The sequence below is a fragment of the Magnolia sinica genome, chromosome 18 (genome assembly GCF_029962835.1).
Source record: "Magnolia sinica isolate HGM2019 chromosome 18, MsV1, whole genome shotgun sequence".
In the NCBI taxonomy this organism is placed as follows: Eukaryota; Viridiplantae; Streptophyta; class Magnoliopsida; order Magnoliales; family Magnoliaceae; genus Magnolia; species Magnolia sinica.
In genome coordinates, this window is record NC_080590.1 from 35,349,926 (window position 1) to 35,361,911 (window position 11,986).

The 11,986-nt window shown below is 36.1% G+C and overlaps 1 protein-coding gene across 10 annotated transcripts in view; it reads right to left on the reverse strand.

Annotated features, from left to right (window-relative positions):
- LOC131233525 (putative ion channel POLLUX-like 2) overlaps positions 1-10,505 on the reverse strand; it is a 99,465-nt gene extending 88,960 nt beyond the window's left edge. For 5 of the 10 annotated variants that reach the window (XM_058230272.1, XM_058230280.1, XM_058230276.1 and 2 more), the window contains exons 1-3: positions 10,302-10,504; positions 1,969-2,045; positions 1,338-1,525 (exon numbers count right to left, since the gene is read on the reverse strand). In XM_058230272.1, coding sequence (XP_058086255.1) covers positions 1,338-1,525; positions 1,969-2,045; positions 10,302-10,393 — 357 coding nt within the window. In that variant the 5' untranslated portion in view covers positions 10,394-10,504. Of the gene's footprint in view, positions 1-1,337; positions 1,526-1,908; positions 1,929-1,968; positions 2,046-2,158; positions 2,196-2,226; positions 2,271-10,301 lie in introns of those variants that run through there. The other 5 variants (XM_058230271.1, XM_058230275.1, XM_058230273.1 and 2 more) reach the window with 5 other exon arrangements.
- Positions 10,506-11,986: the final 1,481 nt, after the last annotated feature.

The window sequence follows — 11,986 nt, forward strand, 5'->3', positions numbered from 1 at the left end:
CCAAGCGCTACATTATATACTTGGCTCATTTGGATGCCTGTAAATTTTGCAAGTGGTAAATGATTTACAGGTGTAAATTATTTGCAGCTTGTCGTGTTTGGCTTTAAGCAGTAATCTGTTTACAGGTACATAGTTGTCTGTGTTAGGATAGCCTGTAAATTGTTTAGAGGGATTTCATTTGCAGCTAAAAGTTCAAAATTATAGCCGTCAGTCTATAACTGATTTGCAGGTAAATGAAATCACAGCTTTTCAAAGGGATTTCATTTGCAGCTAAAGGCTGTAAATGATTTGCAGGCATTTTTCAGCATCCAAACACTGCCTGTAAATCATTTACATGTATTTCATTTACATCCAGCCCAATTTACAGGCATCCAAATGACCCCTTAGTGTTAACGCTTGAGAAATATGGGTCGTACAGCTGTACGGCTCACCTAGCACCTTCTTTGGTCTATTCTTTAGTTAAATTGGAATAGGGTTCTTGGTTAGGACTTAAGGGGAAAAAAACTTGTTACATAAGGGTATTTCTGTCATTTTCACTTGCTTATTATAAATATAAATAGGAGGAGAGGGTATGTCCAGCTCTACAATCCTCTTTCCCTTTCTTTTCATAACTCTCTCTTCTCACTTCTCTTACTTCTTTCTTTCACTTCTAGTTTACAAATCTACACTTAACCTCCAATATCGCAACTCAGAGAGATAATTTACAAAAAACTAGTCTAGAAGCACAACATCTAAGCACAAAATGTGTTGTAAATAAACAACCACAACAAACTAACTAAAAGGGATCACAACAACATAGTGGGAAAAAAAAAAAAAAAAAAAAAGAGGAATCAGATCAGGTGAGAAAAAAATCTTAATAGCAGAAACTCATCATGATACCATACACTAATGCAATGAGTACTACTCCATTGTCAATATTATGTGTGAGAGAGAGAGAGATGATGCCTTGGTCCCACAAGAGTGCTGCAACAGATTTTTTGTTGTAACCTTAAAGCGAAGAATAATTCAGTGTTTAAGAAGTTTTATGAGTTAGCGGTCAACAAGAAAGATGTCTACTAATGTCAATCATGTAACTGTTAGTGTTAAAAGAATAAAATAATTCATTGCATGACTTCTATTATTTGTCTTCGGAATCTCTGAACTCCTCTCTCTCCATTGATAAAGTATTTGTAGTTGAATTTTTTAGGATAATATGAAAACATGATAGTATCATTTAGCAATTCAACTTCTTGTACTCCTAAATTTGAACATAAAGAATATTAGAATACAAAAATCTCCTGGAAGTGTGAAAACTATAAATTGAAATGCTGAAAGTATTTAAGTGTGAAAACAGTTACCTGTTTAGGTATCCACAAAAGACGTGCCATTTTTGAATTCTTCCATCTCCCAAGTATCAGACAATTGGTGCTCCCCTCCTGAGGACTACACTCTAAGTCCATATTAAAGGACTTAACATCCGACACACTTGAAGATGTAGAGGCATCTAGGATATCCCATTTTGTTTTAGAATTGGTTTTCCCGTTTCCTGAAAAGAATGATTCCAACTCATCAGAATGAGATGCAGGACTAAGAGCATCTATAATGCCTATCCATTTTACCGGCTGCTACATTAGCTTGGCTAAACTGGGAACCTAAAGTGGATGAAGAATCTTCAGTTGCATAGGACCAAGGTGAGGCTGCTGATTAGGCTTGAGATATATAACCAACCAGAAATGAATCAAATATGGAAAAAAAAAAAAAAAAAGAAGAAGAAGAAGGAAGGAAGGAAGGAAAATCAGCCCATTTAAGAACCCTCCATTACAGTACCCCAAAAAGGAAAAAAAATTTTAAAAAAATCAGAACTCATGTCTGCATCTTAAAACTTAACAATTGCATAAAGTGAACATAAGCATGCTCTCCAGTTTGAACCTTGCTAAAATATAGACGAATGCTTTAACCTCTCAAAAGTAGATATGGTTTGAATCTCACCACCATTCTGTCCAGAGACAAAGCAAGCATGGACCACCAAAGATTTGATGCACCAACATTGGAATGGCATAACATTCCTGAAACAGATGACATTTATCACTGCCAGAGTATTTGAAGAGCCAAAGCTCAGTGTATCAACATTTCTTGTGAAATCCACTGTTGTACTAATGCAAGTTTTGAAACAGATTACCATATTTTCGAGTCCATAAATGTAGAAAACAAATTAAGAGAGTTCTGATAAATGATAGTGTGTTATACCAAGTAAATGGCTTTTGATTTTGACTGTCATCCCATAATATTTCCTTGTTTGTAAATAAAAAATAAAAAGAAAAAGAAAAAACAGTTAAATGTGACCTTCCAGTTATGAGAAGACAAGTGCATACATAAGTACAAAATATCGTGTCATAGGAATTCTGCATTATAATTATAGAGAAAAGGTTAAAAATTTTACCTGAACATGGTAAGCATCCCTTTTTTGTAATAACAATTAAACAGACCATAAAGGTACAATTGATTTTGGAGTGCCTTCATAAAACTGGGAAAATTTCAGGTGCACATTCTGTGCAGCTCGACAAAATGATTAGCTATGCTAGTAGCTAAAAGTAAATTCTAAAACAGCTCCCTGCAAGTGGGAACAATCTAGCCTAGGCAATGTTAGCCAATTATCAATCTGTTCTGAGATTCAAGTACCACATTCCACAAGTATTCTGTGAATTATCCTTTCATTTAATTTGCGAGGAAATACTGACTAGGAGGGAATGAAAATATATTATGATAGTTCCCAATATTTAAGTGCATTGAACAATAGCAAAATCTGTGTTGGCTACAGATTTCATGATCTGGTTACAAGCATGATGCTATTGATGGTTACAGAGAAAAGAGATATTGGTCATTTTATAAATCGATCTCCACATGTATGTACGCAAAGGCCCAGACACTCTACAGGTGGACCTTGGTTCGATAATTGTCAGTTACCCACCACATCCTACATAGGCAGCACTAAAAGAAAACTATATAGGGAACACTACATAATTACACTACCAAACTAGGAGTACAGGAAGTCAAATCATCGGCATTGTGGGTGTATGTGCGTGTGGACCTATAATTGGGCCCACAGGTACATAAACTAGGGTCTTACACGTTATGGGCCTGTCCTTAATTTTTCAACCTTCTATCTTTATTCCATGCTTTCCTTATTTGACCCTTAGCCTTCCTTTAGTTTTTCCTTCACACAAGGACATATATGTAATTTTACCTTTTCTTCTTTTATTATAAATTGGAGAGGGACTGAACACATCCCAGATCTCTCTCTCTCTCTCTCTCTCTCTCTCTCTCTCTCTCTCTCTCTCTCTCTCTCTCTCTCTCTCTCTCTCATGCATGTCCTTTTCGTCGACTTTTGAAACTGTTGATCTTGTTACCTGTAAGATGGAAAGGTTGATTGTTCATTCTGAAAATCCTAGTTTACAAATTACTACGCATAAACTCAAGTCCAGCAATTACCTTCAATGGTCGTTAGCCATTGAGATGTTTGTTGGAGGAAAACGAAAGTTGGGGTATATAGATGGCAATATCATGGAACCTCAACTGTTGGATCATTCATACAAAAACTGGAAATCAAATAACTTGCTTGTCATGTCCTGGCTTCTAAATTCGATGGAAGTAGAAGTTAGTGAAGGCCTTTTTTTGACATCTACTGCTCATGAGATCTGGCAAACTACCCATGAATTGTACGCATATCAGAATAATATGGCTCGGATTTATAAAATTTATCAAGAAATTGGAAATCTAAGACAGGGGAAGTGATCAATGTCTGACTATTCTGTCAAAATGCATAGTCTGTGCAGGAATCATCCTTTCTAGATGATTTTCATTTTGTGTGTAGCATAAACTCAGAGGAATACAAATAGAGCATTGGGAAGAAAATAATTTTTGAGTTATTAGCGGGCCTTAATACAAAGTTTGAACCAGTTCGCACCTGGATTCTTGGTTCGCCCTCTTTACCATCTCTTAATAGTGTATATGCACTATTGTTGCGCTATGAGAAGCATCACTCTGCTAAAGGATCGATTGTGGTTGAAAAATCGCCTCTAGTGACAGGTTTTCGAAACTTTGATAATGTTGATACTAGTCATGGTCAATGTTTTAAATATTGTTATCGTGTAATGTATGATGTATCGCACCCTTGGGATACAGATACATATCGGTTATTGCATGGGATATATCGCTTGTATCACATAATTTATCATTAATGTTGAGAAACATGTGAACACTGGGAAATTAGTCGAATTTTTCAATGAAACTTCAGGGATAGTATAAAAAGACATCAATACACACTTAGAAATCAAAACATTACAAAAAAAAAAAAAAAAAGTGCACGTAATATGGGTTTCCTTTGTATGGGGTCCTAATATATACACTTTCCAACTGAACTGATGCAAATATATTCAAAGTCTATTCATATAATTTATAAACGCAAGAAGACATGTATGGAAACCCAAACCACACATTCAAAAGCAAAAGAAGAATCACTAGACCATGTTACATACATGTTTAATTTTGTGTTTGGATACAAAGATTGCAACTGATTTGCGAGAAATTGAGAAATTTAGATTTTTCTCAATTTTCCGTGCAACTTGACCCATCTCCCCAAATCTCAAAATCAAAGTTCTAATGATTTTTCATGAAAATCATGAAGAATCATAGATTTGTAACCATTTGACACTAGTTTAACGTGATTTATAGCAAAAACATAGATCAAAAATTGAAAATACTCACTGTATCGAATAGGTGGGATATATCGACACTACCTATGTGTTTCGTATCGCACAGGTAGGAGACAAAATATATTGTGGGATATATCGGCCAATATCGTCTATATTTAAAACACTGGCTCTAACTCCATGATTTTTCATGCAAAACATAAAGAACCAATGGATTTATAACCATTTGACACTGACTTAACATAATTTCAAAAAAAAAAAAAGACCGGAAATTAAAAATGCTCATCGGATCGAACATGTGGGATATATCGGCACTATCCATGCGTTTCGTATCGCACAGATGGGATACAAGATATATCGTGGGATATATCGGCCGATATCATCGATATTTAAAACATTGGCCATGGTAGAGGGTCAGGAAGAGTAAGACATGATGGCGGCCATGGTCATGGTCGTGGCATTGGTCATAGCCATTGCATCAATCAGCTATGTATGCACCGTAGTAGACAGGGACATATTGTGAATAATTTTTTGGGTTCTCTATGGTAGACCTCAGGGCTGAGCTGCTAACTCTGCAACTTCAAGTAGCAGAGATTCTCAAACTATTACTGAGCAACGTTTTAAGTATCAACGATATCGGCCGATCTATCCCACCATATATCTTGTATCCCACTTGTGCCATACGAAATGCATAGGCAATGCTTTAAATATCGACGATAATGGTCAATATATCTTGTATCCCACCTGTGCGATACGAAATGCACAAGTAAGTGCCGATATATCCCACATGTTTGATCCAATGAGCGTTTTCAGTTTCCGATCTCTTTTTTGTTGAAATTATGTTAAATCAATATCAAAAATTTTTGCATGAAAGATCATGGAGTGGGGCTTTGATTTCGATATCCATAGGTTCTTCATGTTCTCCGTTTTTTTCTTTCAAAAATTTCCTTTAACCAGTTGTCAATTGAGACTAATTTCAAAGCATTTAGGAGTATTTAATGAAATGATCATCACATACATTCTAATTTCGAAATTTAAGTGTAGGTGGTCCAATTTGGGGGTAATTAGGAAAATTCGAAATTTCCCCAATTTCTCCCAAATTGCTTGTAATGTTGCACTCCAAACATGAAATCAAGCATGTATGAGGCTTGAGCTGCTGATTTGTTAAGTCCTTGTCAATTTTTGAAAATTAAAAAATATTAAATAATTATTTTTTTCGAAATTTCCCTTCAACCAGTTGTTGTCAATTGAGACTAATTTCCAAGTATTTAGGAGTGTTTGATGAAATGATCATCACATACACTCTAAATGTTATGCATTCAATTTGACACTCTAAATGTTATGCATTCAATTTGAATATAGTAACATTAATTCAGTCAAACAGCACATAGCTTGGGATCATACACAAAGGAAACCTATTATGTGCACCAATGTTTTAAATATCGACGATATCGGCCGATATATCCCACAATATATCTTGTATCCCATCTGTGCGATACGAAACGCATGGATAGTGCTGATATATCCCATACGTTCGATCCAATGAGCATTTTTAATTACCGGTCTTTTTTTCTTTTTTTTTTTGAAATTGTGTTAAGTCAGTGTCAAATGGTTATAAATCCATTGGTTTTTTATGTTTTGCATGAAAAATCATAGAGTTGGAGCCAGTGTTTTAAATATCGACGATATCAGCTGATATATCCCACAATATATTTTATATCCTACCTGTGCGATACGAAACACATAGGTAGTGTCGTATATCCCACCTATTCGATCCAGTGAATATTTTCAATTTTTGATCTATCTTTTTGCTATAAATCACGTTAAACCAGTGTCAAATGGTTACAAATCTATGATTCTTCATGTTTTCCATGAAAAATCATTAGAACTTCGATTTTGAGATTTGGGGGAGATGAGTTAAGTTGCACGGAAAATTGAGAAAAATCTAAATTTCTCAATTTCTCGCAAATCAGTTGCAATCTTTGTATCCAAACACAAAATTAAATATGTATGTAACCTAGTCTAGTGATTCTTCTTTTGCTTTTGAATGTATTGTTTGGGTTTCCATACATGTCTTCTTGCGTTTATAAATTATATGAATAAACTTTGAATATACTTGCATCAGTTCAGTTGGAAAGCGTATATATTAGGACCCCATACAAAGGAAACCCATATTACGTGCACTTTTTTTTTGTAATGTTTTGATTTCTAAGTGTGTATTGATGTCTTTTTAAACTATCCCTGAAGTTTCATTAAAAAATTCGACCAATTTCCCAATGTTCACATGTTTCCCAACATTAACGATAAATTATGTGATACAAGCGATATATCCCATGCGATAACCGATATGTATCTGTATCCCAAGGGTGCGATACATTACACGATAACGATATTTAAAACATTGATGTGCACTTCTTTTTTGAGATGCTATGATTTAAAAATGTGTATTAACCCTAATTTTTTCCCATGTTGCGATAAATTACCTAATACAAACGATATATCCCATGTGATAACCGATACATATTTGTATCCCAAGGATGCGATACGTAACGCGATACCGATATTTCAAACACTGGTTATGATAACAAAAATATCACGATATGATTGATATTATCATCGACAATTTGAACACTGAATACAACCATGCGCCCATAAAAAAAAAAAAATAATAATAATAAATTAATTAATTAATTTAAATTAAATTAAATTAAATGGGATTCTTTTAATAAACAGATTTTTGAGGATATCTATACATTGGCAATATTATTGAAATCTCATCGATACACTGGAGATACAAGCGACACTTGGAATTTGCACAATCGAAAATATTGGCAATAAATTGGCAATATCAATACATTAGCAATACTTAGCGATATATCGTCAATACGTAGAATTTCTAAGATTACTAGTGTTATAGGTATCATTACTAGTGTTATTGATATCGTCGAGCTAGAGATACAAATAATATCAGAGATATTTTGATAATATTAGGGATACTCTAAATAGTATTGATTGTGTTCCTACTCGATTGTCTATTTATGATGATCCTTATAATCTACCTTAGATTTACCTCTTGTTGTTAGAAAAGCAAAAAAACAGTATACCCCTCACCTATTCAAAGGTTTATTTCCTATCATACAAGAAACCTATTCAAAAACAAGGTGAACATCCTTTGCAACCAAATTTACAACTTTTCCTGTCAATCTTCATCCTACTCCACTTTTCTTGGCCCTATCTTTAAAGTAGACCACTTGACAAACTAAAACGATGCCATTAAAAGCTACCCACCCTTTTCATGAGTGTTGAAAAAGAGGTTGGATCCAATAAAAAGCTTTTTTGTAGATTAAATACATTTTTTAAGTGCATCGAAGTTCATCTGCACTTATACACACTTCAACACACTTAAATGCACTTAGACACACTTAAACCCACTTAGATGCAATTACACACACTGTATATTAGGCTTTGAGCAGCAAGATTTGTATTGGATATGAGTGTTGGCAGTTTCCGAAAGATAGAAGCGTAAACTTCAAAAATTCAGATTTTAGAATCTTAATACAGATCTCCATGTGGATGCAATCAAAATCCAAAAGCATAAACCAAGGGTGGAGATCCATGTGTTGGCATGGCACAAGAGGTTGGATCCAATAGAAACCTTTTTTGTACGTTAAATACATTTTTTAAGTGCATCTAAGTACAATGCACTTATACACGCTTGGACGCACTTACACAATATGTTAAGATTCTAATAGAAAGCTATGTATTAGATAGCATTTTTCAAAAGATTAGAAAGCATAAATTTTAGAAAATTTTCAGATTTTCGAATCTTATTATAGATCCCATGTGGATGTAATCAAATACTAAAACTTGAATGGTGGAGATTTCATGATGCACGCATTGTTACAATGAAATGGATCTCGGCACCGTACAACTCATCGGACGGTTCGCTTATCCGTTGCGTGGCCATGGATATCATATCACATGGTTATGTAGCAATTTGATGCGCATCATCGTTATTTCAGGCTTTGGATTCATCATCTAAGCCTTATTTCAGGCTTCTTGATTACTTTAAAATTTTCAAAGTGTGGTTGTAGGTTTGTAAACTAATCCCTATTTCAATAATGGAATTACCAAGAGTATTCCATAAAATGTTATTACTTTCTTCCGAATGAGGGATGAGTTTTGAGTTTGTGCACGTTTTCCACCATGAAAGTAGGATGCCCAGCCTTGCACAATCGGATCCAACTCAGTTTTCCTGACCGAGTCGGAGTCGGATCGGTTCATATCAGTACATGTTTGGGTCGGACCGGGTTGGACCGAGTCAGCTAACTCAGACTCGGTCCCGGTTCGGCCCGAGTTCGGGTTGGGCCATGTAAAATCCAGACCTGGTCGAGTTGGGCCAAATCCGAGCCAACTCGGTCCAATGCCCAGCTCTAATTCCAACACATTGTTCCAGAAAAATGCATATTGCAAGACCAAGAGTTTAAACCATGTGAACCGCAAGTTGCCAAATTCTTTCCATTCCAAACTACATGCCATGAATCGACAATCCTCTGCTTTCAACTGAAACTAAAATTAAGTTAAGATCTGTAAACAAACTGGAAATTTTGCTAGACCCTTGACTAATATACAATGCAATTCAATTTTCCAAAAGATGGAAGGTGAGAACCAAAGACAATAATGTAATAGAAGCTCGCCAAATTGCTTTTAACCCAAACATCAAATAAAAACATTTTTACCATTTCATATGGATAATCATCCAATACAACTCAGTATCATCTGAGTGGTATCAGTTTCAGTCCAAAACAAAAACAAGTCATTACACCGATACGGGACCGAGTCAAACTGAGTTGGACTATTGCCAGGCGAGTCGCACTCTAAAATTGCTACTTATGTCCACTAGGCTTTCATTAAAGATTTCTTCAAAATCCATTCAAAGAAAGATTAAGTAAAATCAACTTTTATATTTCAATGTACAGGGAAATATTAATCTTCTGAATTCCATTCAACCAACAACAGAGGAATTAAATGATCACTGTTCCAAATCTACGCATAGTATTACTGGGAGCTGAGTTCCTGCAACTGGAGACCACAGCTAGATTATTGAAACCATTGATTTGGTGGCCACAGGTTACGCAAAGTACCATTGGGAGCTGAGTTCCAGCAATCAGAGACTGCAGCTAGATTATCGAAACCATTGATTTGGTGGGCTGCCGATGAACAACCACAACCTTTCAATTAGTTAAGAGAGAGATACAGCAAGGGTACACATTCAAAGAAAGCAGAGGAGAGACAGAGAGAGAGGTAAAGATTGGACAGCAAGGATCTTCCATTACATTACATTTCTAAGACATGGACCACCCAATCAATGATCTGGAAGGATAACCAGCCCGTGGGACCCACACGACACCCAGGCCCAAAGAGAATCAAACAGTTCCTCTCAACCAGCAAACCTTTCCACCAATAAAAACTTCCAGCATCGACGACCAACATCGAATAAATCCTTCAAGAAGAACTTTGAAAAGAAAACGAACAATGCCGAGAAATCCAATCGCCGCAGAACCAATGAAAATCGAACAAATCAAACGAAGAAGAAGAAGAACTGGAACCTACCTCTTCTTGAATGAAGAACTGTTGCTGCTCCTGCCTGTTCTGATAGCTATAGGGGGATTCGATGAAAGAGAGCACTGCATATGAAGAATCATTGTCTTTCAGCAGCAGACAGCAGAAAATCTTCCTTATCTTCTTCCTCTTCTTCTTCTCCAGGTGCTGTTGCTGCTGCTGCTCTCCAGCATCAGTATTTACAGATGGGAAGGAGTGCCTGAAGAAAGAGACGACAGAAAGGACATATGCACATCAGATCAGATTTGTAAAAGTGGGACCCTTGTCAGATGATTCTAACCGTCGAAAACAACGGACCCCCGCCATGGGGGAAGCGGATTGGCTAGTGTACACACCAGCTATATAGCTGATGTATTGACGTAAGCATGTGGGCCTGCTCACGAGGTATGTGTTATATCCAAACCGTCCATCCATTTTGTGAGCTAGTCTTAAGGCTTGAGTCTAAAAATAAAACAGATCTAACTATCAATTGGACCACACTGCAAAAACGGGAATTGAACGTCTACCATTGAAACCCTTTGTGGGGTCATAGAAGTTTTGGATAATATGAAAAAAAAATTTCCCTATTCGTTCAGGTATTTCTACGATACACCAAAAAAAATTTTAATGGTGAAAATCATATCCCCACTACTATTTATGGTGTGATTTAGATGATTTTTAGATATGATTTTGTTTTTTTGTATAATTCTTTAAAATGATATCTAAAAATAGATTAATGATTTAGATATAATAAATAAATAACTGTAAGGTTTACGTAACTTTTATGTCCTTTGAACCATTCGTACAGCTCAGAGCTCGAGGAGCGTCAGTGATCGTCTCTGCAATCAGCGTCCCATTCCAACGATTTCGGAAGGAAACAGATTGGCTACTTCCCCTGACCGGTCGGTGCTCCGTGGGCCCTCCATGATGTTTGTGTTTCATCTATGTTATAAATTTATTTTTAAAGATAATTTCACTGCACGGGACCAAAAATGAGGTATATACCAATCTCAAGTGGACTGGGTTACAGAAACAGTGTTGAATGAGTGTTGGCCATTAAAAATATTTTGAGGCCATAAAAGTTTTGGATCAAGCTACTTTTAAATGTTCCCTTCATTTAGGTTAGTATGACCTAATTAATAAATTGGATGTCAAATAAAAAGTATATTAGGCCTTAGGAGAATTTTAATGGTAGATATCCAATCACTTTTGTTTTCATGTGGTGCGGTCCTCCTCTCACTTTTAGTACAAAGCCTTAAAATGATATATAAAAATAGATTGATGAAACACATACATCATGGTGACCGACCTCCAGCCAGGGCTGGTGTGAGGGGGAGTAGCCAATCCATTCCCGATTCGGAAGTTCCCCTTCCAGTAACGAGGCCTCCGTACTGGTCCGTGTTGTGGACTCCACCACGATGTGTCTGTTTTATCCATGCCGTCTCAACTTTTTCAGCTCATTTTAGGGCATGACCCTAAAAATTAGGGAGATCCAAATCCCAAGTGGACCACACCATAGGAAACAATGGTGATTGAGCGGCCACCATTAAAGATTTCTCAGGGCCCACTGTAACGTTTATTTGCTATCTAACATGTTGATTAGATCATACAGATCTGAATGAAGGGAAAACATATATATAAGCTTGATCCAACCTAGAAGCTTTTAATGGTAGATGTTCAATCACCACTGTTTCCAG